The 14,979-nt window shown below is 38.1% G+C and overlaps 1 protein-coding gene across 1 annotated transcript in view; it reads left to right on the forward strand.

Moving 5' to 3' along the window:
• Positions 1-2,631: 2,631 nt before the first annotated feature.
• The window catches only part of LRRC9 (leucine rich repeat containing 9), a gene marked incomplete at both ends in the record, with an annotated part of 62,429 nt that continues 50,081 nt past the window's right edge, over positions 2,632-14,979 (forward strand). Inside the window, 8 exons of the mRNA XM_083349633.1 lie at positions 2,632-2,688; positions 5,475-5,693; positions 7,412-7,552; positions 8,438-8,501; positions 9,625-9,695; positions 10,475-10,657; positions 12,924-13,109; positions 14,729-14,937. Of these exons, the coding sequence (XP_083205759.1) occupies positions 2,632-2,688; positions 5,475-5,693; positions 7,412-7,552; positions 8,438-8,501; positions 9,625-9,695; positions 10,475-10,657; positions 12,924-13,109; positions 14,729-14,937 (1,130 nt within the window). The remainder of the gene's footprint in view (positions 2,689-5,474; positions 5,694-7,411; positions 7,553-8,437; positions 8,502-9,624; positions 9,696-10,474; positions 10,658-12,923; positions 13,110-14,728; positions 14,938-14,979) is intronic.

A 14,979-nucleotide genomic window follows, 5' to 3' on the forward strand; every position in this document is an offset into this window, starting at 1 on the left:
CCATTCAGAAGTAGTAAAAATACAACCATCAGAATCCACTTCTTTTCTCAGATTAGTACATAACATCCTAATTATTAGGGGAAAAAATGAAAAGATTATCTTTAGGTAAGGTAAAGGTAAAGGTTCCCCCGCACATGCATACTAGTCGTTTCCGACTCTAGGGGCCGGTGCTCATCTCCGTTTCAAAGCCAAAGAGCCAGCGCTTGTCCGAGGATGTCTCCATGGTCATATGGCCGGCATGACTAGATGCCAAAGGCGCACGGAACGCTGTTACCTTCCCACCGGAGTGGTCCCTATTTTTCTACTTGCATTTTTACATGCTTTTGAACTGCTAGGTTGGCAGAAGCTGGGACACGTAACAGGCGCTCACTCTGTTACGCGGCACTCGGGATTCGACCCGCCAAACTGCCGACCTTCTGATCGACAAGCTCAGCGTTCTAACCCACTGAGCCACCGTGTCCCTAGATTATCTTTACAGATCTTCAAAAAATGACTCTCATAGAGGCAGTTAATTAAAAAAATCTAGAACTTGGGTGCTAAAATCTTGTGAGGCAATCTATGTTTTGGATTATTTGCAACACACACACACACACACACACACACTTTTGAATAGATCTGTATGCAGTTATACTTGTAGTGACTTCTGGAGTAGTTTTACCGTATATCTTATTTTTCTAATTTTACAATTAAACATTTAAAAAGCAATGTGGTGACTGGTAATCAATAATTAAACATACATAAATTTTAGCACAAATTTCAAGTTACAACATCAGATATTTCCTCTCTTTTTCCCTTAATATCTACTGTAGCGTTACCCCGTTGAGGGCCGCCAAAGCCCAGGCCCTCCTAGCTCTCCCCCTTCAGTCTTGCTCACAGCCGTGCCCTCAAACATTGGCAACAATGTCCTTTTAGCGGGAGCTCTCGCAGAGTGGAGAGATGACAGGTTCTCGTCGAAGGATTCACAGGAACAAAGATGACCCGCCCCAACCACAACAGTCAGTGCGTGACAGTACTTAGCAGCCCCAGGCAGTTGGAATAATAGTCAATAGTTTATAGTGGCCGTTTGAGACGCAAAAGGGGTGGGGAAATCCTCCAGCAACGGGGAGCACAAACTAAGGCAGTCGACGCTATGCAGCATCAGCTCACCCTGCAGAGGCAACTCCCCACAGTGTCCACACTCACACTGGTCATAGTAAGCAAAGTACAGATGGATGCTGTTCTCCGAAGCCACACCGACTGCCCTCTCTTCTGTCTATGCTTTTAGTCCCAGGTCTCTCTATGACAATTCCCCTTCCCCCCCTTCATTGTTAAAATTCTGAATCTAACACTTCAGCAAACTTTCTCTCTGCTCGCTCGCTCTCTTCCCTCCGGTCAGGATATTCCACCATTGTGAAAGATGCAATAAAACTCCGCTTTCTCACTCTCCCTTTCCTTCCTTCTCTTTTAGAGAGAGGGAATCAGCTAAAATCCTCGAACTCTTCTTCAGCTTCACCTGGTCTCTCCCTGACTACAGCAACAACCACCCCACCCCCTTTCTACTTTTCCTTTTCTCTTCTTCCCCCAATCCACACCCACCGATCCACAGCTGTCTGAGCCTCCACCTCCTTCCCTCCGGCCAGGCTCCTGCAAAGCCTCTCAGCCAGCTCTGCTACACTACTATCTCATATTGGGATAATAGAGTTCTTATTGTTATCAACTAAGTAAAACCATCTTTGTTACATTTATCAATAATTTTTAGCTTATACATATCTTAATTGTGTTTGCATTCCATCCTGATATACAATCAATGTCCTGTTATTGCTTTTTTCCCAGGCTTTACTTTCCACTCAATATTCAACTTAAGATTTGGTATATTATAATCTCCAAGCTTTAGGTGACCAGAGTTTCCCTTATCTCAACTTCTACATTTTTCCCTTTTTATAACAAAATCTAATATTCTAAATACACATCTATTTGCATATAATCTTATTCTATTTTCTAAAAGTTATCTATTTTCTACCATATTAAACCAAGAGTCTATTAACCTTATTACACATCTTACCTATTCAATTATAATGTTACTTTATTTTCTAAAAATTATCTATTTTCCACCATATTCAACCCTCTAATCAGTAGTATAAAATCCCCTCTAATAAATCAAAACCCTAGTTTCTTTCAGCCTTACTCTGGCTTTTTTGCTTTGCCAACTAACCTTCCATGATAGCACTTTTGAATTCTCAAACAGTTTTCCCTCTATTGTATGTATTATTTGAAATAAGAAAGGCCATTTAATTACAGTTTGTATTCATTCAATCGCCTTCCTATTACTCCAATTTCCCACAATTGTCCTGATAAGTTTATCTTCCATTCAATCTATTCTTCTTCCTTTTCCTCAGATTTCTTCTGATTTATGCTGAAAATTCTGGGAGTTGAAGTATATCTGAAAGTTGCCAAGATTGGGAAAAAGTGTTCTAGATTTCTGATGTTTTGGAGCTTGGGGTCTAGATATCTTAAAGTTTATATTTTATCATATGTCCTCTCTTATCCTCCATTAACAGCTGAGGTTTGGCTTCATAACTAATTTCTTAGAAAGATATTACATTTTTATTCTTTAGGTATGAACTATGTCTTTTAAGCTGAAATGCTCAGAAAATGATACAGAGTGATTCTCAAAACCAGATTGCTTCTGATGAAATAATTAAAGAGTTGGTAAGTTTTGGTGTGTTTTTAAAAACTTCTTTGATTGTCTAAATATTTGCTAATTCTTTAATAGCAATCAAACAGAATGATAAACAATAACTACCCCTCTGAACTTACAACTGGGCTTATAAAAATATTACCATATATGTCACCCCCTTATAACCCTTCAATTCACTGTTTAGAATTTGTGTAATTATTTGTGTAATTTGTGTATTATTAAATATTTATTAGTGTTGTACATGAAGCAAACTTTTAAGTACATATCACATATAGGCTTTACTAGCAGTACAGAGGAAGCAAGTTAACTTGTTATTATTGCTATATACACTGCTCTATCTCTTTTACTGTTATTTATTATTTAATAGGATAATTTGGCACCTTATTTGTTTAATAGGTTGTCTGGCATCTTTTACAATATTAAACTGATTCTGTCAATCAGTTGGGAGTGGGAGGCACTGTTCTTCAGTGGTTCTCTTCCTACCTTCTGGAACGTTCACAGTGGGTGTTGGCGGGTGACCAGAGATCGATCCCGAGGCCTCTCATTTATGGAGTTCCTCAGGGGTCGGTCCTCTCACCTCTCCTGTTTAACATCTATATGAAGCCGCTAGGTGACATCATCCGTGGTTTTGGAGTGGGTTATCATCAGTATGCTGATGACACCCAGCTTTTCATCTCGACCCCAAACCACATCAGTGATGCCCTTGACGTGATGTCCCGTTGCCTGGAAGCGGCCCGGGAATGGATGGGGAGGAACAGGCTTCAACTCAACCCGGACAAGTCTGAATGGCTGTACATACCGGCATGTCAGGATATTCAGAGTATTCCATCCCTTAATATTTGGGGCAAGTTACTGCCCCCCGTAGATAGGGCTCGCAACCTGGGTGTCCTCCTAGATTCACAGCTCTCCTTAGAAGATCACATAGGAGCTGTGACTAGGGGGGCTTTCACTAAGGTTCGTCTGGTGCGCCAGCTACGACCCTATCTGGACCTGGATGCCTTACGTACAGTCACCCATGCACTTGTGACCTCTCGTCTTGACTACTGCAACGCTCTTTACATGGGGCTACCCTTGAGAATCACTTGGAAGCTTCAGCTGGTACAGAGTGCAGCTGCACGGACACTTTTGGGGGCTCCCCGATACTCCCATATTACACCTCTGCTTCGTGAGCTGCACTGGCTTCCAGTTGCCTTCCGGGTGAAATTCAAGGTGCTAGTGATGACATACAAAGCCCTATATGGCATGGGTCCGGATTACCTACGGTAGCACCTACTGCCAGCGTCAACACCCCTCCGTCCTGTGCGCTCCCACAGAGAGGGCCTCCTCAGGGTGCCACCGGTCAGAGAATGCCGGCTGGTGACCCCCAGGGGGAGAGCATTCTCGGTGGGTGCGCCAATCCTCTGGAACCGCTTACCAGCCGAAATCCGGATGGCCCCCGACCTTCGCACCTTTCGGCGAGATTTAAAAACCTATCTATTCCAGCAAGCCGGCCTGGCCTGATAGATTTGGGGTTTTATTTGTAGATCTGGGGTTTTGTTTTATTGTTGGTTTATTGTATACTTACTTTGCTCTGTACACCGCCCTGAGTCCTCCGGGAGAAGGGCGGTATATAAAACGAATAAATAATAATAATAATAATTCATATCATATCAAATAGCATTGATTATCACTGCTGTAGTTTGCAACCATGCATTTTCAAGGAATGTTCCTTGTTACTGCATATTCTGTAAAGGAGAGTCTTTAAGAAGATAGAATCAAGAAATCTTAATACTTTTCAGGGTTATATGCAAATATGATAGATTTATCAGTTGATATTTTTATAAGAACTATATAAATGCTGCAAGGTTCCCATTTGAACTCTTTTAGAAGTTACTAGGAGACTGTTGCAGTCTCTGTGTTTTTATTCTTCCTTGTAAGGATTCCAGTAGAATCTGTTTGTCATTATGAGGAGCAGGGTATACAACTGAGTACTCCACTGATCTTGAGACCCATAATCATTGTATTCATTTCACTGATGAACAAGTATTCTCTAACTGTGTTTGCGTGACTTGCTAAATATGGTTAATTCTATCAACTGTTAAAGTAATGACTGATCAGCATGTGATGTGAACACATCTTTTGAAAATTGTGATTATTTCTTACTAACAATCGGGTTATCATTAATAAGGCAATTTTCCAGATTTTCAGTGCAATGGCATAGTGTTTTCACAATATTGTCTTTTTGCTTTAACTATTTTTGATGATCCTATAGTATTATTACTCTTCTTTGTCACTCAGAGTAGATGGCGAAGCCTTGTGTGTTGTAAATTAAATTTTCTCAGCTAAGGTGAAAATCATTGAGATGTATGTGGTCCTTGCAGCCAAAAAAGATGTAGACCAAATGGTGAATTGCAGTGTAAAATTCAATTTTTTAAAAAAAGTTAGGCAGTGAAATAGGCAACATAAGGCTGAGGGTAAAGCTTGTGGGTTGGTTTCCGAACGTTTCGTTACCAGGCTAGGAAACATCTTCAGCGGAGTTTTACCTAGCTAGATGTTTTCTAGCCTGGTAACAAAACATTTGGAAACCAACCCACAAGCTTGAAGAACGAACCTTCACCCTCATCCTACATCTGAGCTAGATATTCACCACTATTTCAAACATAAGGGCTCTCTAGAATTAGTATTAGACCAAAATAAATACATATGGAGTTCTTCTGGATACTTACTTGTCAAAATACAAAGCTATTTGAAGTTTTCTTATAGTTTTATCTTTCAGTCATAACAAACACATACTAATAATTTTATCTGTTTCTTCCAGTGTACAAGTAATGGATTGGCTTATGAAAGACTTGAGCAAGAAGGACCTTCAACACAAAGCTTGGAAATGTTTTTCTCAGGCTACCCCAGAATAGTAGGCTTGTCTCATTTCCCTGGTTTAACAAAACTAACTCTGGTTAGGCAGCACATCCAGTGGATTTCTGATTTAGAGAACTGTCCGTTTCTTAAAGAATTATGGATAGCTGAATGCTGTTTGACAGTAAGTATGAACTAAAGTCCAGCATTTTAATTTCCGGTGCATGAGGAAATCTTTATTTAACTTGTACTCTTTTGCAACTTTTTCTAGTTTAAAGAATCTGACTTTTTTGAGCGGTACGCCAGGACTGTACTAGAAAAAGTAGTACTGTATATAAACAAAAAAAGATTTAATTTCTTTTTCATTTCTTTTTATTCATTATTTTATTTCATCATGAGAGTAAACACTGTTGAATAACTAAAATATTAAGCACAAAAATATTGAGCAAGGCTGGCTTTGGAAGAACACAATCACCTAAGAGGCTGTGTTCCCTGAACCAAAATTCACCTTCTGCTTTGGGATCCTGCCAGTTTGTGCAACATTTTTCATGCTTTCTTAGATTCTAGTGGAGATAATGTTATTCATAGCACAATGCATAACCATTTTTCTACCCACTTTTTATTGTCCTTCTGCCATCTCAATGCTGTATCTGACTGAGCAATCTAGTGTTATGATACTCTTTATTATTCACTCATCCACTGTGTTCCCATGCATTTTTTTTGTCCCAGTTTGGGGGGGGGGGGGAAAGCCTCTTTCAAACTGCTCTCTGTTTTGGTGATTATAACACTTCCATGGCAGATGATAATAACACTGGGCTTGGGAACACCAGTATTTTCTTAGTAGCAAAGCCTACACCTAATTCTTTCAGGAAATCATGCTTGAATTAAGTTTCCAATTTCCCCCAGATAAGTCACACACATTATGAAAGATGTTTTCTAATCACCCCAAACACTTCCAAAATAGATTCAGTGAAAACACCAACTCTATTAATTTTACATAACACAAAGTATAGTCAAAAACATTAATTTATACATGTGTATTTACTTAACAAGATTTGGTTGCAATATAGAGCGAGCAAAATATTTTGTCACAGAATGTTCTCATTCAAAAGTAGGTCATTCCAACTTAGCATGGGCCTTTCCAAGCTCAGAATGTTCTAAGATGTAATATTTTGCACAACCTTTTAATGAATGCATAGGCCTCGCCTATTTTTGAAGAGAATGTAGCTCTGAAGCTACAGCTTGTATACTTAGATTTTAATCTGATTACAATCTTAGCAAAGATAGAGAAGTTGCCCAAGTAAAAAGTCTCAATCTATTTTGCATTTGTCTCATACCTCAAATTAAATGTATTATTTGATGTTAACATATGCTCAAATCTTGAAAAACAGGGCCATATCTGATTAGAACGTGGACAGAAAACCACTAGTATATCTTAGTTGCTTGAAAAATGTAGCATTGAACTATTACTGTATTGTTGTCCTGAAAATTACATCCCCTTGTTTGTGAAATTTCTAGTAATCAAAGTTGATTCAAGAAAGACTAACTTCTCCTATGTTTCAAATTTATATTTGTGCATTAGAAAAAAGTTGGTAATCATGAATTGTGGATGTACTGCAACATTAAGACATGTTAAAAGCAGTAATAGTTCATTTTAAGTAGTTAAAGGTTATTACTTATCCCAGAAGTATTTGGAGGAGCCCAGGCCTATGTATAGAAAGGGAAGTCTGAAAATATAGTGGCTTATGTCTATCTAATGAGATGGTGAGAATGAAATTAAAGCTTCATGTACCAGGTTTAGATGACAGTTTGGCAGTGTGGTTAAGGCATTTCCCCTAAACTCTTGTTCTACTTTCTGGAAATTCTGCATTTTCCTCATTGGTGACTTTAATTTCTTTGCAGAAAATTGCTGGTTTGGAAAAATGTATTCTTTTGCAAAAACTTTACCTGTATCGCAATATGATTTCGATTATTGAAAATCTGGAAATGCTACAAAAGCTGGAGATACTTTGGCTTAATGGGAACCAGATTAAAGAAATACAGGTAAGATTGGGTTTTGAAGAGCTATTGATTCTCAACTATTTCTTCTTTGTAAGGGTAAGCAAGTGAGAGAGAAGAAGATAATACTTAAATAGTTAAAATTGTGTAGAAACTGTAGAACAGCTAGAACAGCTGATCTATTTTATTCCAGAAGCACTTTTATCACCAAAAGGACTTTCTGATCAATATATTTGTCAACAATACAAATACAATTTCAGCAGTACTAATCTCTTAGGTGTCCCAGTTGTACAGGTGATTAATTATATTTCCCAATCCACCAATAATTATAAAGATTTTTTCTTTCTTTCCCTTTCCTTTTTTTCTTCTTTGCTTCTCGCCCCCCTCCTTCTGCAGGTAGAATTAAGATACAGTTAAAATTTAAACAACCAACATTAAAATTATTTGTTCTAAAGCAAGTAAATAAATAACCATCCAACCAGACATGAAATAATATTCACTTGAAAATAATACTCTTAATAGGATCTTGTTTTATAATAACTCTGCAAGTGTCAAGAATCGATGAACAAAGGATGTCCTCCATTGTAATTTAAAACAAAATAGCATAAGAGCTATTTGAACTTAATCTTCCGATAGAGTTCCACAATTGCAAAGCTATTATCCGTATTAAAGGAATAAAATTATTAGGAATCTGCTAAATAAAATAGTTGTAGAAAGCCTACCCTTAATGGTTGTACTCAGGAAACAAGCAGAAAATTAGACAAAATACATGCAGAAAATTAGACAAAATACAGCTTGGTTTAAAATTGTTTTCCAAAATCATTTGCTTTATGCAACATCGTCTAATGTATGTCTGGTTTAAAGAATAGCTACATTTAAGAATTTGCAACGTTATATGATTCTAAATACAATAATCTGTATTTTTTACAGGGGCTGACTTCATTGCAGAGACTGAAAGAACTCAATCTTGCAGATAACAATATTAGTAAAATTGGTACAAGATTTTGCGTATCTGTTATTTTGCATATTACTAATGGAGCAAACAACAGCGAACAGAACCCTTCTCTTGCTCAGTAGCTTATCATTTACAATAGTATGAAACTTGCTCAGTAGCTTGCGATTTACAGTAGTATGAAACTTTTATATTCCGTGCTATGCAATACAGTAGTACAGCTAAGATTTTAGATGCTAAGCTTAACGGTTTTACCTAGGGGGAATTTTAGTGACAATAGGACAATCTTCAAGTGATTGTCCTATTACCAGAGTATAAGTTTCATTTTGTTACCCAATTTTTTCAGTATGTACAAATAATAACACAGGCATTTGTAATCACATCATGTTTTGACACAAATAATAAGAAAATAAAGTGGTATGAGAAACAGCATCAATCCCACTTCAGCCTATTTCATGTTATTTCAGCCCAGGAGTTGATAGTGGGTTTGAGGAATCAGTCAACTGTTTTGGCTGAGTCATGGACTTTGGCTGTGATGTTGCTGTATCACTGATATCAATTGTATAAAAGAGGAAATATAACTTTATCCTGGATCAGAGGTGCATGTTTCTGAATATTATTAGCACAGGAACATTAATGGGTATAGAGTGTAAGGAAGATGATGCAACAAATCTTGTATGTCTCTATCAAGGTCATCTTCCTTAGTCTAAGTTGGGAGAGGGCTACTGTGTTCAGGTCTTCCCATGAACTTCCAGAGGCAGTTGTTAATTATTGTGGAAAATAGAATGCTAGATTGTCAAGTGGATCCAATGTGTTTTTAAAAGATTTGCCTATGTGTAGAGAAATTTATTTTTCTGTAGAAATTGTTCTATTGTATTTACTTGTATACTATTACAATTTACAAAGAAAAAAGAAAAAAGACTCTTGAATCAGATTTTTTTCCTATTTCTTCCATGGGCACACCCATGCAGTTTTCTTGGCAACAATATAGAAGTTATATGAGACTACTTTCTTCTTTTTTCAGTCTTTCCTACAGCTTTGCATTTCCAGGTGACCATCTGTCTAACCAGTAACCAGATCTGACCTTGCTTAGTTTTTTGAATAGCAACCAAAACCAGAAAAAAGGAGAAAGTTCAAGAATAATTTCCCTCCTTTTCTCTTTTAGGAAACCGCTTAGATCCAAGTGAAAGTATTGAAAAATTAAATTTGTCCGGTAACAGAATATGCTCATTTAAAGTAAGTGTTGTCTTCTCATTGGCTTGATTGATGTAACTGGTTTATTAATTTCTTTTATTATTCAGATTTATAAAGCTGCCTATCTCAATGTATCTCTGGGCAACTCGTAGAAAAAACAGTATAGAGACACAAATACAAATACAATACAAATACAATTATTAAAAAGAAATACAAACTAAAAACCATATAACTCTACAAAAAATTCATGCTGATGGATAGTCAATATCCATCAGTAACAATCAATACATCCACTGCACAGCTCTGCCACACCCTTGGCTCACCATGCCTGTTGGCAAAACCATGTTTTTAGAGCCTTGCAACAAACATCGAAAGTTGGGCCAATCTGAGTTCTGGGGGATAATGTTCCAAAGAAAGGGAAACACAGCAGGGAAAGCTGCCTTCCTGTGCCCTAAAGATGACAATCCCTGGCTGACATAGAATATACCCTTCATGCTGGACCTGATGGGACATGTAGATATGATTGGGGAAAGGTGGTGCCTCAAGTAACACAGTCCTATGGAATGCAGGGTTTTATAAGTCATCATCAGCTCCTTGACTTGGACCTGGAAGCAAAACTGGCAAACAGTGCGATTCACAGAGGAGCAGGGTAATATGGAGCAAGGTTATTTGTTGTTAAGAAATTGTAACATTGAAATATTTCAGTTTATTTTATTCCTAAGTTTATGCAGGTTTCCTCTGAATGGAGAAGCCTGGAATAGTTCTTGATATTAGATATATTTGAAAGTGGTGCTTTTTCATTTTCTTTTTCTTTTGCAAAGGAAATTACCAATTTGGCAAGATTGCCTTGTTTAAGAGACCTGTGTTTGAATGACCCCCAGTATGAACCCAACCCTGTTTGTCATCTTTTCAATTATGCAACACATGTGCTATATCACATTCCTTTGCTTCAAAAGCTTGACACTTACGATGTATCTTCTAAACAAATCAAAGAGCTGGCAGAGGTGAGTACAAATTTTAAGAATCAGAACAGAAAAAGTTACTATTAGCTAATTATATGAGTATTCCATATATATTATTATTATTATTATTATTATTTAGATTTATACACCGCCCCTCTCCGAAGGGACTCGGGGCGGTGTACAGGGCAATTAAAACGCTATAAACAACACACAATATATAAAAATTAAAATGAGATTAAATCAAATAGCCCTAAATAATAAACACATTCTAAAATTTAAAATTTTTAAAATTTAAGATCTAAAATCCCAATCCCTCAGTCCAGGCCGGCAAGTTCAAATAGCCAAGTCTATAATACAATACAATACAATAATATCAATCGTAGAGATTAATGCTTAGTTATTTTTTAAATTAATTTAAACAGTTCTTCAGTTAATTATAGGTTTACTTGATTATCTGACTTGTAGTTTAATCCTAACTTCAACAGTTGTTTGAATAGGACAGAAGAATCCTTTTCCAGGGGAGAAGAGCTATGCTAATGGGGCTATCCCTATTGCTAAATATAGAAAGCCTAATAATTACCTCCTAGGCTGTCTTTTGAATGTTGCCCAGATTCAGTCATGTGTGGCAGGAAAATGACCCTCACCTGAAATTCTTTAAGACTAAATGTTAGTTCTTTGGTTTGGAGCGTGATATTAAACCTGTTCTTGAAGACCTGTGCTAATCCTGAAAAGCTAGGTTCAGCTTTTCCCATACTGTATGCTATCAGATATTGTTGATGGAAAGGAGTGCATTGCACAAGGATTTTTACTATGCTAATTGAATGTTCTAGTATCAATCTGATACCACAGGAATTATCCATTAAATTGTTGGTTTCATCACTTCAAATCATTGCTGAATGTTTTATATAAGCTATTCTTGAAGAGTGCCTAGCAATCTTTAATTGCCCAAATTGTACCACTCCAATATTGAAAAATCTGCACCGTATGCAAGTCGTTTTCTAGATTCAGTTTAAGAAGTTACATCTGACTTTTAAAGCTGCAAACAGCCCATTTGAAGGATTGCCTGTACTTGTAATATTCCAAGGAAATGAATTGTCCTGATATTAAGTAAGATCTGCAAGAGAAGTCTTTTTGAATCACTGTCATTTATCAGTGTGATAAAATTAGTTTATGGGGTATATGTGTGAAAAAGCAATCTCCTTCATCATTTCCAATTTAGAAAATGTTTGCTGAGAATAAAGACTAATCTTATCTCTGATAGGTCTCCTTTCTCTGTTTTGAGAAATTTGTATTGCTTTAATTTTCCTGTTTAAAAAAAACAAACCCATAGAGAGAAACTGGAGAAAAAACTGAAAACACATTTTGGAAATTATTGTTTTAGCAACTTTGTGGATATGTGTCATAGCAAATAACCTTATTGCATTTTACTTTACTTGTTTCTTTTTTTTAAATGAACCTACTGCACATCTTGGTGAAATACATGTTTTTTTTTAATTGGATCAGAAAGAAATTAGCCTCTGTACCATTAAACTACTGTACAGATGGCTCATTTTGCCTTTCAAAAGGACTGTTTCTCTCAACACTGTTCATCCTTTACCTTAGAACAGACATGTCAACCTATTGGGACAGTTTTGCCATTGCCGGCAATGGGGTGGGTGTGGCTTCTGGATGATGCGTCCAGCCCGTGGGCCGGCAGTTTGACACCCCTGCCTTAGAATATCCATGATTCTGTCCCTCTTCCATAAATAGATATATTTATGTTAGCTGCTCAACCTGAACCAAGATGGGCAGCAAATAAATTGGATAAATAAATAAATTAGTGTTAGTCCACTATTCATTAACTGTTCTTGATGTCGTCATTGTATGGAGCTGCTTGCTGTAGAACAGGCATGTCAAACTGCCGGCCCGCGGACCAGATGCATCATACTAAAACCGCGCCCACCCCATTGCCGGCAATGGGGAAAAATTCACGATACGTTGTGCGACGTCACGTAATGTCACAAGTTCAACATGCCTGCTGTAGAAGCATTGGAACTTTACCCAGAGAAGAGCAGATTTTTTACAATAAGGAATGGTGTAAAAGCACTTCCATTGTGTGGGAATGGGCCTGATGCAGATAGAGAAAGTATAGAAGGAACATTGAAATGTTTTCCTATGCGAGACTGTTCCATATCATGTCCACCTTGTTCAAATTTGGGGACTACAATCCAACAATGGCATGATGATATTTTAGAATTTTTAATTTATTATTGTATCCTTAAATGCTAACATTCAGCTTCTTTCTGAGTTTCCCTTTTATTTTTTGAAGACAATTGTGATGAAAAAAGTGATGTACTACAATATGCGAATCAAGAGTGTTCACAGGCAACTGAATGAGGAGGTTGAAAAGCTAAAAGAAAGAAAGAACAAGCTACAGAAATTGCCAGAAGATCGTCTTAAACATTTCAGCTGCTGTGTGAAACATGTAAGAAAGGCAAACCCCGCCACCACCAAAGTAAATTCTGGCTGAATTCTGTTGTTTGAATTCTACCATTGAAGTTTCACATGCCTGCCCAAAATCTATTGTTATACTTTCAGTAATTCAAGTAGGAGATTGTTTCCCTCAGAAGTAATGGCAGCAATTCTCTAGTGAGCCTTTCTTCATTAAAAAGCTTGGTAGAATGCAGGCTTTGCAGTCCAGAATGTTCCAGGTTCAATCTCACTTTGAAAATTTCAGAGTTTAGGATGAGATTAGGATCATGCTGGCCCATCTGGCCTTTTGTACGGCTGTGAAGTCCTTGTTATGTGATCAGTCTGGTCAGTGCTTTTTTTCTTTAAAAAAGGTGCCGGAACTCTCATCTTGTATAAATTTAATAAATCCTAATCCTAAATCTTGTTAATCTGGCATGGGCATGGCCTACTGTGTGGGCATGGCCAGCTCAGTCACTTGGGTCAGGGGCACTTGTTCGGAGCTGGGCAGGACTGGGGCAAATCTGATGGTCTCCGGTGGAGGGGGGATGGGACCGGGGCGAGCACCGGCTCATGGTCCACTGGAGGAGCCTCACTGATATTAAAGGGGGTGGGGGAGAGATATTAAAGGGGGAAGACATGATATTAAAGGGGGTAGGGAAGACATTAAAGGGGGTGGGAGAAAAGATTAAGGGGTGTGGGAAAACATTAAAGGGGTTGGGGAAAATATTAAAGGGGGTGGAGGAAGACATTAAGGGGGTGGGGAAGACATTAAAGGGGGTGGGGGAGAGATATTAAAGGGTGGAGAAGTATGTGTGTGTGAGAGAGAGAGAGAGAGAGAGACAGAGAGAGACAGAGATCCCCTTTTTGTAAGTTAGCTTACTTTGCAATGCTTTCCTTTCCCCACACTTTTGCTTCCCTGCTGGCTCAATCTCTCTTTCTCTCTGCCGCTTCTGCAGAGACATCTTCAGTGCCTTGTCGAGGCCGTGGGGGTTTGTCATGCTGCAAGTCTGCTCTCTGTTCAGTGCCTGCTAAGTGCTGGCCGATGGCAGAGGGAGCGGTAGCCTTGCCATGTGCTCCTCGCCAGCCCGCTCCCATGCAAACTCTCGCTGACAGTGCTGAAGCGGCAGTCGCCATCAGATGCCCGCCTTCCCAAACTCCAAATTGACACATCCTACTTTACTCATTTGGCTTCTCCAACTTCAAACTCGCGCGTCTTAGGAAAGTAGGATGCGCGAGTTTGGAGGGAGTAGCACAGCTTGTGCAAAAGCTTTTTTGTGTGTGTGGGCAAAAAAAGGTGCCAGAACGCCGTTCTGAGCATTCTAGGAGAAAAAAAGCCCTGGGTCTGGTGCTCTAAGTGTTAAGGACCCCATTTCTTGGCTACCGTATATTAGTATCTTTGGCAATAGTTTTATTAGATATTAGATATAGTTTCTAGAATGTGCGCCTACTGGATAATTTTACTCTAGTATTTTTCTTCATTGTGGAATAACATCATTATTTGTATTTTCTTATTTATGCAGTGATGTGCAACAAAACATGTACTGGTTCTTGTCCTATTTTTGCACATTATTTATAATTTTGGGCTTTAGCTTTTCACTAAATGTTCACAATCTTCATAACTTTCAGTCAAACTAATGCATTTGTTTTACTGTCTTGAAACAGCTAGAACGTGAATTAATGGAACTTCAAGCAAGTGGTAGAATACAAGCTAGTAAAGTTTCTTCAAGCTGGAGCTTTGAATATGAAAAATCAGATGGGGATGTTGAGAGTCCAGATGAGACTTCAGAGGAATCCAGTCTGGAGCAACTATTTCTACTTAAATTAGATGCTCTCAAAAGAAGAATAAATTTCTGGAACAAGAAACTGCAGGAGTATGTACATCTTGTGAAAGGTGCAAGGGCTGCTGTTTGAAC

Source organism: Vipera ursinii (genome assembly GCF_947247035.1).
Source record: "Vipera ursinii genome assembly, chromosome: 1".
In the NCBI taxonomy this organism is placed as follows: Eukaryota; Metazoa; Chordata; class Lepidosauria; order Squamata; family Viperidae; genus Vipera; species Vipera ursinii.